Genomic DNA, 19,007 nt, shown 5'->3' with positions numbered 1-19,007 from the left:
AATGAAAAAATATTAAAGAAAAATTTCTCTGTGATAAATGTATATGAACTTCCACTTGTGATTTAGCACAATAATTTGTTTACTTGCCCTAAGCATTTCTCTATGTGATTTAGTACCTTGTTATGCCAGTTGGACATGGTACATTGAGAAATAACAAAAAAAATCAAATTAAAATGGAAGAAAACATATACAAACCTGAACCTGTTTAATATATACAATAACCCATGTGGTAGCACAACAGAAAATTGGCTTGCATTAGATAAGAAATTCAAACCATAAAGATAGTGTTCTATTGCTATTATTAAAGCTAATAAGAATTTAGGGGAACTTTAAAAGACATAACTACAAGTTAAAAGACATAACAGTCTCTTTGTACAAATAACTAATTAGTCTTCATTTATTTCCATGCCTCAGAAAATATATTGGCTTATTGAAAAAATTTCAAAGGAAGGCCACTAGAATGATTTTGGGGTTAACTTATAGAGATAGATTAACATCTGTTATCCAATTTTTGATTGATAAAAGAAGAAAAAGAGGGAATCTGTTTCAAATTTACAAGTTTATTCATGGGTTTGATGAGAAAAGGCCTATACTTTCTTTGTTCTATATCCCAAGGATAAAAGGATGATAAGGCACAAGTTTAATATTTGGAAGAAACAGGATAGGCTCTAATTAAGGCAATTTTACTTTTCTGAGAGAGTGGTTGACTTATAGAATGAATTGCTGTCGGTAGTAGTGGACTGCAGCATTTTCAGAATGGTTTAAAAGAGGAATCAGTATTTTTTAAGAAAATAAAGAATAGAATAAGGTTTTTACTTTTACTCAAGGGTGGGTTTCCAAAGACAGACTTGAAGGACCATATGGTCTCTTGTTTTTAGTATGTTATGTCATCATGGTTTGAATGTATTAGTGGATAAGTCATTGGTAAAGAAGACTACAAGGTATGTTAATAGTTATTCACAAAGAAGCATTAATAATCAATTCTGAGTGAGAGTTAAGAAAGTATATAACAGAATGTTAACCACATTATCTTTTATATAGTAAGTTCCCATTGCACCAAACATGCTCGCCCTTGCAGCTATGGGGACGTTATAGTGTGATGGTCAATCCCACCATTCATTGGTAAAAGAGTAGCCCAAGAGTTGGCGGTGGGTGGTGATGGCCTTCCCTCTAGTCTTACACTGCTAAATTAGGAACGGCTAGAGCAGGTAGCCCTAGTGTAGCTTTGCACGAAATTAAAAAAAAACAAAAATATAGCAAGTTTGTATTGACACATAAGTAGTCAGTAGTAGTTAACACATAATATAAGTGGTCAGTTGTTAATATGTTGCTCTTAACATGTAAGTAGTAAGTTTTTTTAACTAGCAGATATGCTGCCCTACAGATGACTATTTGTGCTGGTAATTACTAGTAGTTTTCAAACCTCATTTAAAAATATAGAAAAAAGTGAATATTTTCTACAAAAATTATTTTCTTGGAAGTACTGCAAGGGAAAAGTTCTTAAGTACTTGGATCATGATCTTTAATAATACACAACTTATTGCATCAGAATGGTTCAATATAAAGAGCTAAAACTTTTCATAAATTTTATTGTAATAAACTGTAATGTTTTATATAGTAAAAGTGGTGCTGTTTATTGAAAAAATATTTTCTTTAAGAACCCCACTTTCTCAGTACTGCATTTAAGAATTATATCAATAAAGATATTATCAAACCCTCATAGTCCTAGTTGTTGTTGTGAGGAGAGTACTTTTATTTTAAATTATGTTCTAGTATAAAGAAATGGTTGTTACACATATCAGTTATTTTTCTAATTGTCTGAATCTTGATTTCCTAAGGTGTGAAATTGTTTTCAGATTTTTGTTTGTGCTATTTAGTAAATGGCACAGGAACTTTGGTGAAATGTATAAATACTGACATACATGCCAATTTGTAATAGTAAGGTGCATAGTTAGGCAGTTGTTAATATGTAAGCAGTGTTAGTCATTGTTAACAAGCATCATAAGTAGTACATTGTTATTAATGTATAATGTAAAAGGTCAGTTGTATATGTGTAATGTGTTATGTATATTTGATAAAATTGTAATAGGTGATAAGTAGCATAATGATTGATTATTTCTTGGCTAACACTTTGACAAAGAAACAAATAATGTTAACTTGGTTAGTTATTGTTTTTAGTGAAGAACTGAAGATGTAACTGAAAGCTTCACAAGCTGAATGTCTAACATACTTCAAATCATCAGTTCTGCGATTATTGTAACTGGAGTCAAGACATTTTTTGGGGTTTGTATATAGCTTGTTGTTGCAGCTGAAAGGCCAGATGAAAACAAGCTGGATGATAAATGGGAAACTGTAGCTGAAGAATGGTTGCATGATCAAGCCAGAAGAGCCCAAGCAAGGCAAAAGATCTTCTGGGTTTTAGACCACCAAGCAGAAGATCCAAGTGTTGATTCAGCTTTCAATGAAACTCCTCAAGGCAAAACCACCATCAGTAGTAGTCCAGTAGAAAGGTAACATTTATTATGCTGTGCATATACCTGTAACACTTTGTTATACAGCATATTCTTTTGTTTTGCCAACATGAGTCATATCTCATATTTAGATTATAAATATCGTAAATGTATATCATGGATTAGCTATTCAAATTATACACTTTTAGAGCAGTTCAGTGAGAAATCAAGGTAAAGCTATAGGAACCATAATTGTAGGTGAATACAATTCATTAAAAACTATATGCACTAGACTACAAGATAGCTACAACAGTGTTATGCTGGTTTACAAACTGTTATTATGGTGGTTTATACATAATAGTAAAGTTACTAGATTACAAGATAGCTTAAAAAGTGTATAGGATTCACTAGCAGTTATTTTTGTGTTTATAGATACTTATAAAATTAATAGATTACAAATTAACTTCAACAGTACTATGCTGGTTCACCTGTAATTATTATTTTTGTTCACAAACGTGTGTAAAGTTACTATGTTACACAATAGCTTCAACAGTATTATGCTGGTTCACTTGCAGTTATTTTGTTTTTTACACATGCTAGTAAAGCTTAACATTTTCACACTCTGAAAATGTATCTTAGATACCTCATCACACAGTTTAACTGTCTTGTTTCACTCATCTACTACCTAATTTGACATTATTTTATTGTTATATTGCAAGACAATGATGTCAAGAAAAAAAGCCTAATTCTCCACCATTAGAAGGATGATACACATCCATGTACAATAACTAACCCCTATGCATTTGAAGTTGTGAAAGTTCCTTTTTTATGACAAGGTAAGAAAAAAAAGTACACCAAAAATGGGGAGGATTGTTGGGAATGTGTAGTGAAGTATCTAACAGAAGTACATTTACAGATAAAGAAAGTGTTAACTTGCGAGACATTACCTCACCTCTTCACACAGATAAGCTGGAATCTTCCATTGAAGTGATGAATGAACTAGTATTTGAAGGAAGCCCATAGGATGTGAATCCAGATGACAGGGGCTCCATATGAGCACATCTGAGGAAGACTGCATCTAATCTCATCTAGGTTATACTGATTGCCTGTAAAGGAGAGAGGAGGGAAGATTGAAACAAGCCATGTTTTGCAGAAATAGGTGGAATGTAAACATGACCATCCAAGTACTTGCATATAACTAGTTTGATAACCAGTATGTGTAATGTAGTTGGGTCTTGTTTGTACCATATCTTGTATGCTCACTTCAACTATACCATCAAATTTTGTAGGACAAACTCCAGCTGTTGGAGGAGGGCAGATTTATCATGTAACATGGATTTGTATACTCACTTCAACACGACTGTCAGACTACATCTGTATTTGAATCATGTCTCAAATCTACTTTCAGGCCATGAGGTACAGACTGTAGCTGCAGGAGAAGGGCATGTTATTGATGCTTCATTACACCATCATTTTTTATAGTGAGTATTCATGTTCAACTCTGCTGTCAAACTCTGTGAGACTTGTCCCAGTTGTACCATTGTTATTTTGCAGTGTGGAGCCATATGAGTATGTTCACCTTGACTCTACTGAACAGACATTGATTATAGGAGAACATATTAGAAATAGATATATAATGGTATTGTAATAGAGCATACAGGAAATTGTGGGAAGCCTTTTCCAGTGGACTTTTGCAATTTGTGGAAACTGAGTTGTGAATTTCACTTGTGCAACCAAAAGTGCAGTAACTCTGAAATTTCTTAATGTATCCTCACAAAAACTAGTAAGATTTCATTAAGTATCATAAGTAACTTGTACACAAATAATAATAATTTTATTATTAAGTGTTTTTACTAAAAATGTTATTTCACTATTATAGTTACTCACATTAAAATTATTAACAAAGTGATTGCAAAGTGATTTTCCTTTTAAGTATAAAATTACTTTTCTTCATCTTATAGTTTCATATTTCATTTGTGTAACCTTTAGAACCTCCCATAAAGATATTAAAACTTTCAAGGATAATTTTTTATATTTAATTTTTCATTTTCTCAACTACATCACTAACTAGTTATCATCAGTGTTCAATGCAACAAAATAATTAAGATTAGAAAAGTTAAAAAAATATATATACATACCTTTTATTTAAAGAATATTTTTAAAGAGTTTCCTTTTGTTAAATTCATAATTACATTTCATTTCCTTTTCACATATAATTAATTTTTAAGGATTTATTTCCCTTTCTTGTCTTTTATAAGTGATTATTTACTTTTGTAATATGTTCTTGAGATGTATTACAGTTTCTTTGGGAAGCAATGCACAACCCTTCAGCAAACTTTTCATTCAGCATGTAATATCATAAGCCTTGAGAATTGATGCAAAGTAAGATGTATATTTTAAAATGTTTAAACTTTTTAACTATGCATTTTAAAACATAACTTATACATAATTAACTAAAATATAACAGTAAGACCTAAATACAATTTAAATGGTATCTCTAACTGTAACATAACAACCATAAATGCTACAGTTGATCAAGTAGCTAACAGTACTATACTCTGTGTTGAATACTTGACACCAACTTAACAATAATTTTTGTTAATTTATACTGTAAAATGAACTCTTTCTAATTGTTGTATACACCTGTGTGTAGCATTTACATGGAAGGGATAAAACTCAAACAAATCTGTTGAAGCTTTCAGGGGTTGAAACAATTTCCTAGTTATTTAAACTGTATTTATTCAGAATACTTTGAAAGGAACAAGTCAAAAGGTTATGTAAGCATCTTAGTGGCTAATTTACCTCTATTATCATTGTATTATTGAAGATAGAGAGAATTAAAGTTAAGATTTTTCATAGCTTGTTGGTCACGTGTCAATGCATCTGTAGTTTTAATTGGTTTTTAAAGCTTTATTTTTTAATAAAGGACCTAAAACTTGGGTAAAATAAAAATGAATCACAATACACATTGTAATAATAATTTCATTCACATGCACTGATATTAAAGGAGTTTAATTAAGTTTTGAATTTAACACATAATGGAAAATCCAGCTTGATGGAGGGAATATATCCATCTATGAAGATATGAAGTATGAAGGTGAAGCAAGAGGAAGGGAGGATACTGAGGAGAGAAAGAAGAATCCAAACATCAAGCTGGCAAAGGCTGAGCTGGTTAGAGAAGAGAGGTGCCTTCTGTAGGGTTCAAGAAGGAAAGTAGTATGTAAAGTAGAGTATTAGAGGGAGGAGACAAATAGAAGAGTAGATATATAGAAAAAGATAGAACTAGGCCTGGTTAAGAAAATAGACAGTCAGGGCTGAAGGATAAGGACGAGGGGACCATAAGAAAGGAAGCCTGGAGTCAAGAAAAGTAAGAGATATATAAAAGATGGGTGAGTCCATCCAAGAGCCAATTCATGTAAAGATCTGGGAGGGTGTAGAGACTAGCCTAATGGTAGAAGGCAAACTGGCTGAGAGAGACAGTCTGCTACTAAGAATTAAACTCCCAGTAAATGATAAACAAGAAGATAAACATGATGGTAATGAGTCCAGAAATGTGTGTTTAATGCTCAAAAGAAAAATGTCCTGGAACAAGATCCTCATTGATGATTGGTGTAAGAAAGACCATGCAATAGACAGAGTGGAACATAAACAAATAAACCACCAGTAGGAGCAAAAATGGAAGCATACTTGTTGAAGAGTAAGGAGATCAAGCTCATTGATTTAGAGTAAATGCTTGTTTAGCATTCATTTGTCAGAATGCCTGTTTCACTTAGAGTAAGAAGTATCAAACAAGTTTAAGAAGCATCAAGAAAATGTCAGAATTATAATAGGCACAGTCAAATCATTTTTTACAAGCCCTTGAGTGAGGAATGACTTACAAAAAAATACAAAGGACCCCATAAAAGAAAACCCTAGGCCTGTAGGGTCTATTGTAGGAAATACTTAAGAGCATGTATCAAAAGAAAGAGGGTTTTTAGGGAAGCCAGATTCCTCAAAAGCGAAAGATCTTTTCATGCAGGAAGAGAATGAAAAATGTAAAACCTACATATGCCATAGAGGCGAAGAAGAGAAAGCTGAACTTGGTTGAGAGAAAAGAGAAAGAAAACATCCAAAAAAATCAAATGCTGAATGGGTCTGAGAAAGAACATAAATATCAGGATAAGTCTCTCTCCACAGTTAAGTAGACACCATAAAAAAAGGAAGGTAGGAGAAGAAGAAACATCCAAGATTGGGCTAACAGAAGTAAATAGTCCAAGAAAATTAATGTTACCCTCAAGAATCGATACAAAAAGGTTGAAGCCAAAGAGAAAACAAGCCATGAAGGATGTCCAGAACTTTGGTCATGGCTGATGGCAGATGGTAAAAAAGACCATAGATGGGATCAGAGGGAGGAGAAAAGGAAATGGGAAGATATGCAAAGAGAATAGGAGTGAGAAAAAGAGACCAAGATGGAAAAAAAGGAGAAATGTTTGTTCAGAGATATTTTGATCAATAACAGGAAAAGAGAAGGGTACCCAAGGATTGTACATGTTTCATAATCATTGACAAGAAGAGTGATGAATTAGATGTCTGGAAGAGGAAGGTCTGGAGACTGACCTATATAAGAAATAGGAGTATAAAGCATAGCCAACAAAGAAGAAAAAGCCTGGAATGATAATGAAGAAGAAAGCTATATAATAGCAGTCCAGGTTACCAGGAAAAAAGTATCACCACTGAAGACATCCAAGCAAAGAAATGGGGCCATGTGAATAACTGTTACACAAGAAAAGGGAATGCATACAGTAAGGAATGCAACTCAATGAGTCCCAACAACCTGGTAACAAAGTACAAAGGGTAGAGTATAAAAAGTGTAACAGGCCAAATAGAGGGAGAGGAAGGAATGTCAACATAGTTACATTTGAAGCCTGAAGAAGTGTCTCGGGTAAAAGGCAGAGATAGGACAGAGATTACAGGAAAGTAGAGAAGAAAAGTGAAACATAAGATAAGAGGTTCAATCTCCAAGCTGGCCAGATATAGACCAATGAAAAGGAATTGAGAAAAGAAAAGGAATAAAGTCCATAAATCAAAATAAAAGAAGACACAGATGTGAAGGGAGACAAGGGATATGGGTATGAGAGAAGAACTGTTAGAGAAGGGAAGGTATAAACTGTAATAACAAGCAAGGAGGGAAGACAAGGTCATGGAATAAGGAAATGAAAAATAATAACACAGGCAAAATAATAATGAAGGAGCATACCTGATAATGAAATTCAAAGAGAGAGTGGACATTTAAGGTGATTCCACAAATGGGAATGTGCTACCCAAAATAAATCAGGTTAAGGGCATAGTCCAATAAATTATTCTTGTCTGAAGAGAAGGAAATTTGGCCAATGGGACAGAAGTAGGAGACCCAGGAAGCATACAGTAATACACAGCATATTGAAATATGGCTGCAACAAGCCTAACAGCTAGTGAGTTTCCTAATGCCATAGTAGAAATAAAGCTTAATTGTGAACTGTATTACTGAGTATAAATCACCATAATTTGAAAATTTGCAATAAAAATCAAAAAAGTAAAAAAAAAAAAGTTTTATTAACAATGCAAGTCAAAGTAAATTGAACATAGATGAGAAATTTAAATGCACCTATTGAATACAATGAAGATTACAAGATAGCATTGAAAGTGTTATACTGGTTCACCAGCGATTTTTTTTGGTTTATACATGCTTGTTCTGGTTTATTAATATAATCTGGAAGAGAAAATGTTTCAACTGTGACAGTGTTGTATTACCTTATACACTATTTATTACTAATTGCTGTGTTCAATAAACTATCAACATTACATTTAACTACCATCTATGTCATCCATTTGTTTTTCTCTACAGATATGGAGAGGAAGAATATGTGGCTTTTGTCAAGGATGTTACAGAAGATATTTTAAAGAAAGGGGTATATTCTAATAGGTAATCACAATATTTAAATTTTTTTTGTTAGTGAAATTAATGAATATATTCTAAAGAAATGGTTTATTTTAATAAGATGTCACATTATCTTTTTCTCTTTGTTTTTGAAATTACTCAAGACATCCTAAATAGTGGAGTTTATTCTAATAGATAGTGACATTGCTTAACCATATTTTCTTGTTAAAGTTACTGAAGACATCTTTTAACCCTATGGCAACCAGATACTTTGATTTGTAGCTTGTAACATAACTCTCATCATATTTCATTACAAAAATAAAATTATTGAGTGAAATTGTTTGAAATTTGACAAGAACACTCTTAAAAGTATGTAGTTTCAGGAAAATAAAATATTTAATTTTCATTTTTCTAATAAACATTTGTTATTTAATGTAGTTATTTGCACTCATTAGTTCACCTGCAAAGTGATTTTCATATTACGTATAAAAGTACTAATTTTTATTTTACTGTCTTCATATTTCACTTGCATAATCTTTAGAACCTCCTAGATGAATATTGAAAGTTTTTTAAGGCAAATGCTTATATATTATTTGCCATTTTCTCTATAACATCACTAACTCTAGCTGTTATCATAAATGTACTGTGCAATGCAACATTTAAAATTAAGATACAGAAATATGTACATACCTTTAACTCTTTGTTGAATCATCTAATAACATATCTGTGATTGACATGCATAATTTCATCATTTTCGCTTCACTTATAATTTATTTTTAATGTTTTGCTTTTTTCTCTTTATCTTTATACTGACACACATCAACAAATGCTTGTGGGCAGTGTTACAATAACTCTGGAAAGCAAATATATACCGTGTGTTTCATGTAAGGATAAACAATCTTTGGGGGTGAAACCTGCTCTTTCTGTTGGTTCTAAGTGTGCCATTCAACTTAAAACAGTAGCTAAGCAACCTATCTCCTAGTTTGCAAGTGAGCTAATGTAGCTTGAACTTAGGAATGTCTGTAATAATTTCCTTTCAAATCCACTTTGTATCAAATTACTAATAAATGAACTGTATGTGCATCTAGTTTATTGACAGCAGAAAAATAAAAAAAAACTTTTTTAGACATAGTTGTTTTTTTACAACAAATTCTAAAGTTCTGTTGCTGTGCCACTTGCACTTCAAGTGAGAGCAAATGTGAACTTTTTATTATTGTTTTAGCAATTTATTTTAAATTAAAGGAATACAAACTTAAATAATATCATAAAATGCTTGATAACTCTAATTTCATTAAATTATGTTGATTATAAAGCAGTTTAATTAAATTTTGAATATAACTCAATAACCCTGTGGGATGTAAAGACGGTACCAGGTGACATAGGGTTAAAAAGGGGTTTATTCTAACAGTTCCTCATACTTATTATGAATTCCTTATTATGAATAAAATTACCAAATACATTAAATATAAAGTGGTTTATCCTAATAGTTCATTATATTGTTTAACCTTATTTTTTTGTCACTAGATTTACATGATATTTTCTATTGAGGGATTCATTTTAACAGACACATGATTTATTTCTTTGTAGGATCTTGCTTTTGTTCCAGCTAATTTATATTATCTGTATATTTCAGAGGTATCAAAAAGTTATGTCAGTTTCATATTCAACAGAAAAGTAAAGACCTTGATAAGGTTTGTAAAATTTTGTTTATATTTCTAAAGCACTTGTACTAATGAGACTTTTGAATAGCCTATTAGAAGCGACTTATATTTTATAACTTGACTAGTAACTAAATAATCATTTATGTCACAGGATAAAATTCAATTGTTTCAGAAGTGAATAATAATAATAGAAAAGAATTCTTAATGATTTTAAATTATCTATTTCAATATGATATTTTACCCACTCTCACAAAAAACTTTCCCAACTTATATTGACCTGTATTAGTAAATATTTTCATTTGTGACTAGCCTTGATACTCCCACCTACCCTCACATATGTTAATGAGAGATATCTGCATACAAACATTGAAATGATTATGCAGCAATCCTCGAAAAATAGGAATGTGATTACTATCCTTATTGTAACTAGCAATTTTGTAGTTGTTAACCACATTTTGGTTGGTAGTCTTACAGCTCAGACTGATTTTTCTTTTAATTACAAAAGTTTATAGTTTCATTTTTTTGGTAATTTATGTTATTTCTTCTCTTAGTCATAATTTTGTTGAATTTGTATGGTTTTAAGAATAATTTTTTGAGTCACAATTTGTTTGTTTTTTTTCCTGTCAATTCCATTCATTTCCATGTGGCTTCTACTTCACTGGTTGTAACTTATAGTAGTTTGGAATGTAATGGTTGGTTTGTCAAGAGTTGGCTAAAGCTTTGTGGAAATATGATCAGTCCTTGAGACAATTTTTTTTCTTTCAGAGCAACCAGTGGTCTTGGTGCCTTTGAGAGTAATGGCCCAGTGTTCTTCTGGTGGGACAGCTCTATGTATGTGGATTTCAAACACTAGGGTTTGAGATTCAATTCCACATGGTGGAGGCAGCAGTTAACCCATTGTAATTTTGCTCTACAATATACACATTCATAATCCATCAAATATAACTGTTTTCATCTCCTTCCAGAGTTTTTAGGTGGTTTGGGATTTGCATTGCAAGTATGCCATCATTCAGGGAGATCTATATATTTGAGATTCTTATTTCTGTATGTTTGTTTGCCCCTCAAAGTTGATGGACTGATATTCTTTTATCATTTAAGCAGCTTTAAACCATTTATTAGTTCTATATTTCACCATGGAGTTGTAATTAGCCCTTTGTTAGGTTTTCTCTCCTGGTTTGTAGAAGATAAGGGTGTTGTATCAGTTGCATTCCTCCTCATTAACTTCTTCCTTACTTTGTTACTTTCATCTCTGGTTCTATAAGGGCTGTGTATTTTCAGCCCAAACTCCTCTGTTGGACCACTTCTCAGTTCCTAACAATTTAGATAATCATGATTTTTGCCTATCTTGTTCCTTTCCAGGGGCTGTTAGTTCCACCATGGCAAGAATGTTTGGCTTCCTTACAAGTCAGCATGTCTTTCTTCCTCTTTTCTTCTAGGAGTAGAGTTTTGGGTTGATTGGTTATTGAGGATGGAAAAATTTTTCTTCACTTAAACACAGTATCACGTTCATCATGGGATGTTGTTTTATCTTCTAACAGTTAGGCTCAGTATTCTCTCTTTATGGTTTAGGGCTGCAACATTCCTAGTTTGCTACCTTTCCTCTACTTCTCCGATTTTGCAAGAGGTTCTTTCTCATTTGGTAACATGAGCTTCTTGAAAAACCCTCACCCTCATCCATATTGGTCATGTTCTCTTGTGTTGCCTCTCATGGGTTTGTTGGTTCAGTGAAGCTTCATTTGGGATCCTGTGAAGGCTCCTTACTGACTGACTTAGTTTGGTTGATTGGATCAGGTCAACACCTTTTTCGGTATTCCTGCTCCAAGTCAGTAATGATTCTTTTTCTAGCTGCTACCCTTTATGGTTGGAGTGATTTTTTTTTTGGGTGCTCATGTTTAAAGTTAGTTGTCACTCTTAGAGTCCTCTTGCCTTTCCACCACTGTGAACTTCTAGCAGTTCATTGGGCTCTGGTTCACTTCCTTACAGCCCTACAGGGAAAGTTGGTGAGTGTTTGTTGACTACACATTTCTAGTCTTGTACACCTTCAGACAACTGGACACTTGATTATGTGATCTCTAGCATAAGCTGTTGGATCTCCTGTGTTTGGCCTCAGTCTTCATTTTCTTGTTATGACTTGTATTCTGGGTGTTCTGTATCTCATAGCAGATCATTCATCTCTAACTGGTCAGGGCTTCCAACTCGTTCTCCTGTGACAAAGTGAACTGATTCCTTACATGGCGACTACTCCTGTTTTTTTATTTCGTCATTGTCCAATTATGATTATGATAGAATTTGTCAGTAGATTTGTCTGACTTATCTTTTTCCTTACTCCAGTGTGACTTTTTTTTTTCCTAGCATTCTCTTTGTATTTGTCACATTGTTCTTTTCCAGGCTACTCATATTCTTTATCCATTGGAAAACTACTTTGGTGCCAGTATGTGAATCACTCTCCCATACCTTTAATTGGATGTTGTTTTTCCATGGATCTGGTGTTGGTTGTACCTGGATTATTTTGTTTCTTTTCCAAGCATTCTCTTTGTATTTGTCACATTGTCCTTTTCCAGGCCACTCATATTCTTTATCTGTTGGAAAACTTCTCTGGTGCCAGTATGTGAATCACTACCTATGCCTTTAGTGCTTATTATCCTCACTAAATGGTCATTTCTTCTTATGTGGGGTTTTGTCTTCCTTCAGTTGTCATTTTGCACTCCTCTGTTTCTGTGTGAGTGGTAAACACTCTATTCTTTTTCTTTGCAAGGGTCGTTTTTGCACGTTTGGATCCCACCCTGTGGCAACTAATGATTGGCTAGGTGTTCTTAATCTTAAATCTGCACTGTAAAACCTGTGATAATATACCATGCTAGATGACTGTGATGTTGAGGTTCTTCTTACCACACATCTGATATAAAATTCCATGTACCATCAAGTGTTGGTTGATCAGCTCCATGTGCATGTTCTCTATGCTCTCAAAATTCAATATCATAATGCCTAACCGGATCATGTTATGCCCACTGTTGAGATGGGGTATTCTGAAGCACTGCTCTTAAGAATACCTTGCATGCAGTCTCTTGTCTCTTAAGTATATTGTCCTAGACCATATACTAATAGATTAACATGGGTAAAGCAGACAGCAACAGTTGCTGATTTCTGATGATCCATGGAATTTGATGCTCATCCTACCATGAACCTGATGCACACCTGGTGTGGAGACCATGGATGCTGGTCCTCCTCATATCTTTGAGGGTAGGGTGGTGGCATTCTGCCAGTGTAGATGGCTTGACATCCTTCCTACCATGAACTTATGGCAGTATTTAGAGTTGCACTTGTATTGAATGTTGCACCTTATCATACATGTATGTTGTAATTTATCTCTCCAGCTGAGGCACCCTCCTTCCTACCATCCACTGGATGGTGGTTCCTGATGGAACTGATGTAGGTTGGTGCTGGAACAGCCACCTAAGTCCTCATATATCTCTTCTCCTACCACATATTGAATGATACATTCACAGTGCCACCACATTTTGGACTGGAAATGTACCACATACAGCCATCCCTCTTCCTACCATCTGCTGAATGTTGGTTCTCAGTGGATCTGGTGTTGGTTGTACTTGGATGAAACACGAGTTACCAAAGGTGTAAGGTTGGACACTCTCTTCTTACAGCGGATTGGACGAAAACTTCCCAATGCTGCAAGATTTTGAACTGGAAATAAACATTTACCTCTATACTCCACCTTTCTACCCTCTGCCAGATGTCAGTTCCTGGTGGATACCTTCAGAGGTGGATTCTTGGTATGGGAGCTCCTCTTCCCTGATAGTGCCCCTTCTTGAGATGAAAGGAAGACCTTCTTCCTTCTGCAAAACTGATGTACAATTCCAGATGCCTCCAAGTGTTCATGTCTTTCACACTCTAGCCACTCTACACTGATGAGTCCCATTATTTTGGTAATTTTTCTCTTTGGCTCCCTCCATGTTTCTGCCACTTTTATGACACATTACTAATGGGCAAACAGTATACCTGGCTCAGAAGTGATGCAGTCTCCCAATTCATTGTAAGATTATGGATTTTTCGGAGAGGAGGTAAGATATAGTATCACAAGTTAACATTTTCCTAAACTAAAAATGTATTTCTGATATACACTTAACTCTGCTCACACTTCCCACCTGTCCTCCCCACTTTCAGTATGGTTTGTGTGATCTGACCAATCTTTAAATGGTTAATAGCAGCAAGATTAGAGAGGGTGCTAGTTGCAAGAGTAATGTCACACTACTAGTGGTGGAGGATTTCTGCATAAATTATTTGCATGTCAGGATGTAGATATTTCACATTAACATATATAAGAGTAAGAGGTGGTATCAAACCTAGCTAGCGGTGAGTGAAACTTTGCACTAACCGAGGGCAGTATAACTTGGGAAAGCTTTTTTTTGAGAGGAGGTAAGTACAGTTACGACAGAAAGTGTTCATACCCCTGCATCCCGAGTAGTGTTTTGCTCATAACTTAAAAAGTATAACAATTAGGCTAATAGACGTATCGTATATAATAAATTTTTATGTAAATTAAATGACAAATAAACTGTTTATAAACAAATAACCAAAAATAGGAGGAGCAGAAAGTGTTCATACATTTCAAAACGCATGAAAAAACTGATATTCCTATAAAAATTTTGTTTATTTTGGCAAATAAACTACATTATACCATTCCAGAACTAGACAAAGGGTTCATAATTATTGGAATTTAGCCAGCAAAAAAATTCACTTCTGGCAATTTAGCTCCGTCTCCATCATTATCTGCTTGGTCATCATGGTGAACAGAAAACAACTGTCCAGTGATTTAAAAAACCAAATTATTATAAAATACAAGTCTTGTGTGCCTCTTTCCAGCATTGCTACACAACTTAATGTGCTTAAATATACTGTTCAAAGCATAATTGCCAAGTTTAAGCTTACAGGATCAACTGCTAACCTCCCTCGTTCTGGACGCCCCACCAAAATTCCAGAGAGAACCAAGAGGAAGGTTCTCAGAGAAGTTAGTAGAAACCCTCGTTTAACACATAATGACATACAGAAACTGTTAAGGGAAACTTGGGTTGAAGTAAGCACCTCTACAGTTACAAACATGTCACGCTCTTCTGGGTTCAAAGCATGCCGTCCTCATAGAACTCCGTATTTAAAGCCTGTTCATTTAGAAGCATGATTGAGGTATGCAAGAAAGCATGTAGATAAACCCTTTACATATTGGAAGAGTATTCTTTGATCAGACGAGACTAAAATTGAGCTTTTCGGCCACAATGATGTTCGCTATATTTTCCGTAAGAAGGGGGAACGAAATCTTCCAAAGAACACCGTCCCTACAGTCACGGAGGTGACTTGATCATGCTATGGGGTTCCTACAGCTCTTCTGGTGTAGGCAGCCTTTACCGTGTCAACGGAATCATGAAAAAAAAAGAGTATCTTGATATATTAGGCACTTGTATCAAGAATGATGCTCAGAACTTGTGGCTTGGGCATCGTTGGATCTTCCAGCACGACAATGACCCTAAGCATATATTGAAATATGTGCAGTCCTGGTTGCAGAGGAACCATATAAGCGTTCTGAAGTGGCCATCGCAGTCACCTGATCTCAACCTAATTGAAAACTTTTGGCATGAGTTGAAGACCAGGGTTCATCAGTGTCATCCAATAAACTTGCAAGAGTTGGAAGTCTTCTGTAAATAAGAATGGAAGAAAATACCAGTCAAGTACTGTCAAATGATCATGAAAGGCTATGAGTAGAGATTGTGCCAAATAATTCACCTGAAAGGCTACACAACTGACCATTAAAGTAGATGCATGAACACTTTCTGCCCGTCCTTTGTTTGGTTATTTGTTTATAAACAGTTTGTCATACAATTTACATAAAAACTTATGTAGATGTGTGTTAGTATAATATTTATAATATACTACACTTTCATTATCCTAATCATGATATGTTTTACGTTATGAGGAAAAACTACTCACAATGCAGGGGTACGAACACTTTCTGTCGTAACTGTATCTACTGGAAGTACTTTTTCAGTTTAGGAAAATTTTAGCTTTTGTTTGATTTCATGTGTTTATGACAGGAGAAAATGCAGGAACTGTTAGACCAGCTCTTGTCTCACTTGTGTATTTCTTCTGATGATTCCTTTGATGATGTGGATTTTGGATTTGGTAGTTCTTCCTGTAGCAAGAATAATTTGAAATGGTGTATTCCCCTTGAAAGAAAAGAAGAGTTCAATGGAGATGAAACACTGTGTTTTCAGCTAGAAGAACATTCCAAGCTTAATGTTGAAGAGTCTTTCTGCCAAAGTGGGAGGTCAAAAGAAAATTCATTTGCAGAAGACAGTGACCAAGAGAATTCAGATCACAGTCTTAGTAATCAAAACAGTAATGTGGGAAATATATTAACAGAAGAAAACAAAAGTTATGATACAGTGGCTAGTTCTCCATGCTCATCAGATTCAAAACATGTTCCATCAAGGACAAGCACTGTAAATGACAAATATAGCTCTTCTGTTTATAGTGATAACTTTACCAGTCATGTATCTTAGCTGTACTAATGGATAGTGAGGTTTACATTGTCAGAACAAGACAGACAATTTCGAATTGAGGTTAATAACTAGGTAGATGTTAAGGTTTAAATTGTTGTTTATCTGCATCTGTAAAAGATGAACAACTTCAAGTTTAGGGTAATAACTAGATAGATTTTAAGACTTGAATTTTTGGTTGTTTGTGAGTACAAGGTTAAAATGTTTTAGTGTTAATTAAAGCTTGAATTATGAATTATGTTTGTGAGTACAAAATTAGGTTGAGTCTAACATTTATATACATGCTAAGTCTTGAATTGTTTTTTTTTTTTATGCATATGAATACAAGATAAACAAGGTTGAATTGAAGGTAATAGCAAGTTAGGTGATAAGTTTATCTGTGCAAGTACAAGATGGAAACTTTTAGTTTGAGGGTAAGAAGTAGAATTTCAGCACCAACTGGTAGCTCAATTAGTCAAACTGCCAACTGTGATTGAAACTGATTTTGTGTGTTGTTACTTGATGAAACTTAAACCTTAAAGTTTCATGTATTTTAACTAAATATGAATTGCAGTCAAGAAATATGATTACACCTTTATAAAAATTGTGGCTTTTAAAATAGTAAGTTCAGTCCATTGGATTAGTATTGAATGCTTTAACTTTGACCTATTTTTCTTGAGACACCTTGACCAGCAGTCAGTAGCTCTTTTCTCACTAAATCATTTCCCTTGCCCATGTTAGTATGTGTGAATGTAATAACATTTTCGTTTACTAATAGTTGTAAATCAAATGCCATAAAAATTAGTTAAGAATGAAAAACAAAAGGATAAATTGTTCATGTTGCCAGTTCCTTGTGTATGCAGGAAATTATAAATACTGTTTTATCAGAGCTTTTATATATATATATATATTTTTTTCCCCCCCCTTAAAGATTTGAGAGTTGAACCACTATAAAGTTCCATCAAAATTTTTTGGGTTTCAGTGATGTTATAAACAGTGGCCCAAAAGTAGGTATGCAGTTGCTAATAGATAATGTAATTAAATTAAAGTATACAGTTGATAATTTATTTAATGGCATTTTATACCTGACATGGAATTATGGGAAAATGAATCCTGCAGGTGCTCAAATTGAAACCTTCTCTTTTCACACAATCCCAGAGTCTGCTTGCCACACTCGTGCAATGCAAACTTTCTGACCCAAGTTTGTCTGTTCTGTAAAATACATTTTTGATGTACCCTTTCATGTTGTCAGCATCCTCTGATTTCCCACTGTATACTTTGTCCTTGAGTACTCCCAAGAGGAAAAAGTTATACCTACTTTCCTAGGCCACTGTGTTTAATTCTGTAAATTCAAGTAGTAGTTTATTTTGAAAATTTTTACTCTATAATAATATAAAATCAGTGCATTAGTTTTACTTTTAGACATATAATGTATTGGTCGACAATGTAGATATTATTTCAACTCTGTAAAAAGTTCACATTAAATAGCTTGAAAATGCTAATCAAGTTATGAATAGTTTGAAACTTTAGTAATTTTTTTTCATTGTTTTGAAATAGTGTGTAAATTACTAAATCACAAAGTAATTAGTGTTGTAAATTTAACTCATATTTCAAAACTGATGGGCATTTAAGTTAGTCATTAAATTTATCACCTGTAAGAAATATGACACTGATTAGTGTCATATAATTGATTGATCAAAATGATGGTAAAATAATTTCATGTTATGAAAATAATCAACTGATTTAATTTTTCTAATTATCACAGTTTTCAATTAATCAAAGTATCCAAGTCTTGTCTAAAAATAATCAGTTAGTTGAATGTAATGAGCTTTATGGTTCCGATATTACATTTAGCAACAGATATTATATCTAAGTTTGGAGCTTGTGTACATTAGTACTTCTAGTCTGTCATTTTTTTGAACTGTGCAGTTATATGAATATGATACTCACATTCTGGTCATAATAGTTATTTACTGCTGTACTTGTCTGGATATTTGAACTTGATGAAGTGGTTTTTCTTTTCACCACATTACTTTATTAAAAGACATTACACTGGGTTCCTGATGTTATAGGTGTTTTAACAGTAATACTCAAGCTTCAGCAAGTTCCAAAAGTTTATTTAAAAATTATATTAAACCATTTTGTCTGTCTAATAATATGCTGAGTGTTGACCACTACTTCTTGTTATAGGGACATCCTGCTATTGGTTGTTTTTAATAACTGTTATTGATCTCTTACTATTTATTGATTGTTTCTAGTATTTTATGTTGCTTCTGTGATCATATGTTATCCATTATACATACATCCTCTTTGGGATATTGTATTATATCTTTTTCAAGTAGCTAAAATTATAAGGTGATTTTTCAGGTCTTTTCTATACTTAATTTTCATTTAAAATAAACTTTGTTTGTGAAAGAGCACTACATTTTGTTTCCTCTATTTTTTCCATTTATTTCCT

At 33.6% G+C, this 19,007-nt stretch overlaps 1 protein-coding gene across 3 annotated transcripts in view; it reads left to right on the top strand.

Annotated features, from left to right (window-relative positions):
- LOC143248960 (spermatogenesis-associated protein 7 homolog) overlaps positions 1-19,007 on the top strand; it is a 74,829-nt gene that overhangs the window by 52,899 nt on the left and 2,923 nt on the right. For 2 of the 3 annotated variants that reach the window (XM_076498010.1, XM_076498011.1), the window contains exons 6-9: positions 2,296-2,510; positions 8,314-8,391; positions 9,980-10,037; positions 16,106-18,969. In XM_076498010.1, the coding sequence (XP_076354125.1) occupies positions 2,296-2,510; positions 8,314-8,391; positions 9,980-10,037; positions 16,106-16,573 (819 nt within the window). In that variant the 3' untranslated portion in view covers positions 16,574-18,969. Of the gene's footprint in view, positions 1-2,295; positions 2,511-8,313; positions 8,392-9,979; positions 10,038-16,105; positions 18,970-19,007 lie in introns of those variants that run through there. The other variant, XM_076498012.1, reaches the window with a different exon arrangement.

This window comes from Tachypleus tridentatus, chromosome 4 (assembly GCF_004210375.1).
Source record: "Tachypleus tridentatus isolate NWPU-2018 chromosome 4, ASM421037v1, whole genome shotgun sequence".
Classification (NCBI taxonomy): Eukaryota; Metazoa; Arthropoda; class Merostomata; order Xiphosura; family Limulidae; genus Tachypleus; species Tachypleus tridentatus.
The sequence above is the reverse complement of the archived record's forward strand: the minus strand, read 5'-3'. Positions and strand labels throughout refer to the sequence as shown.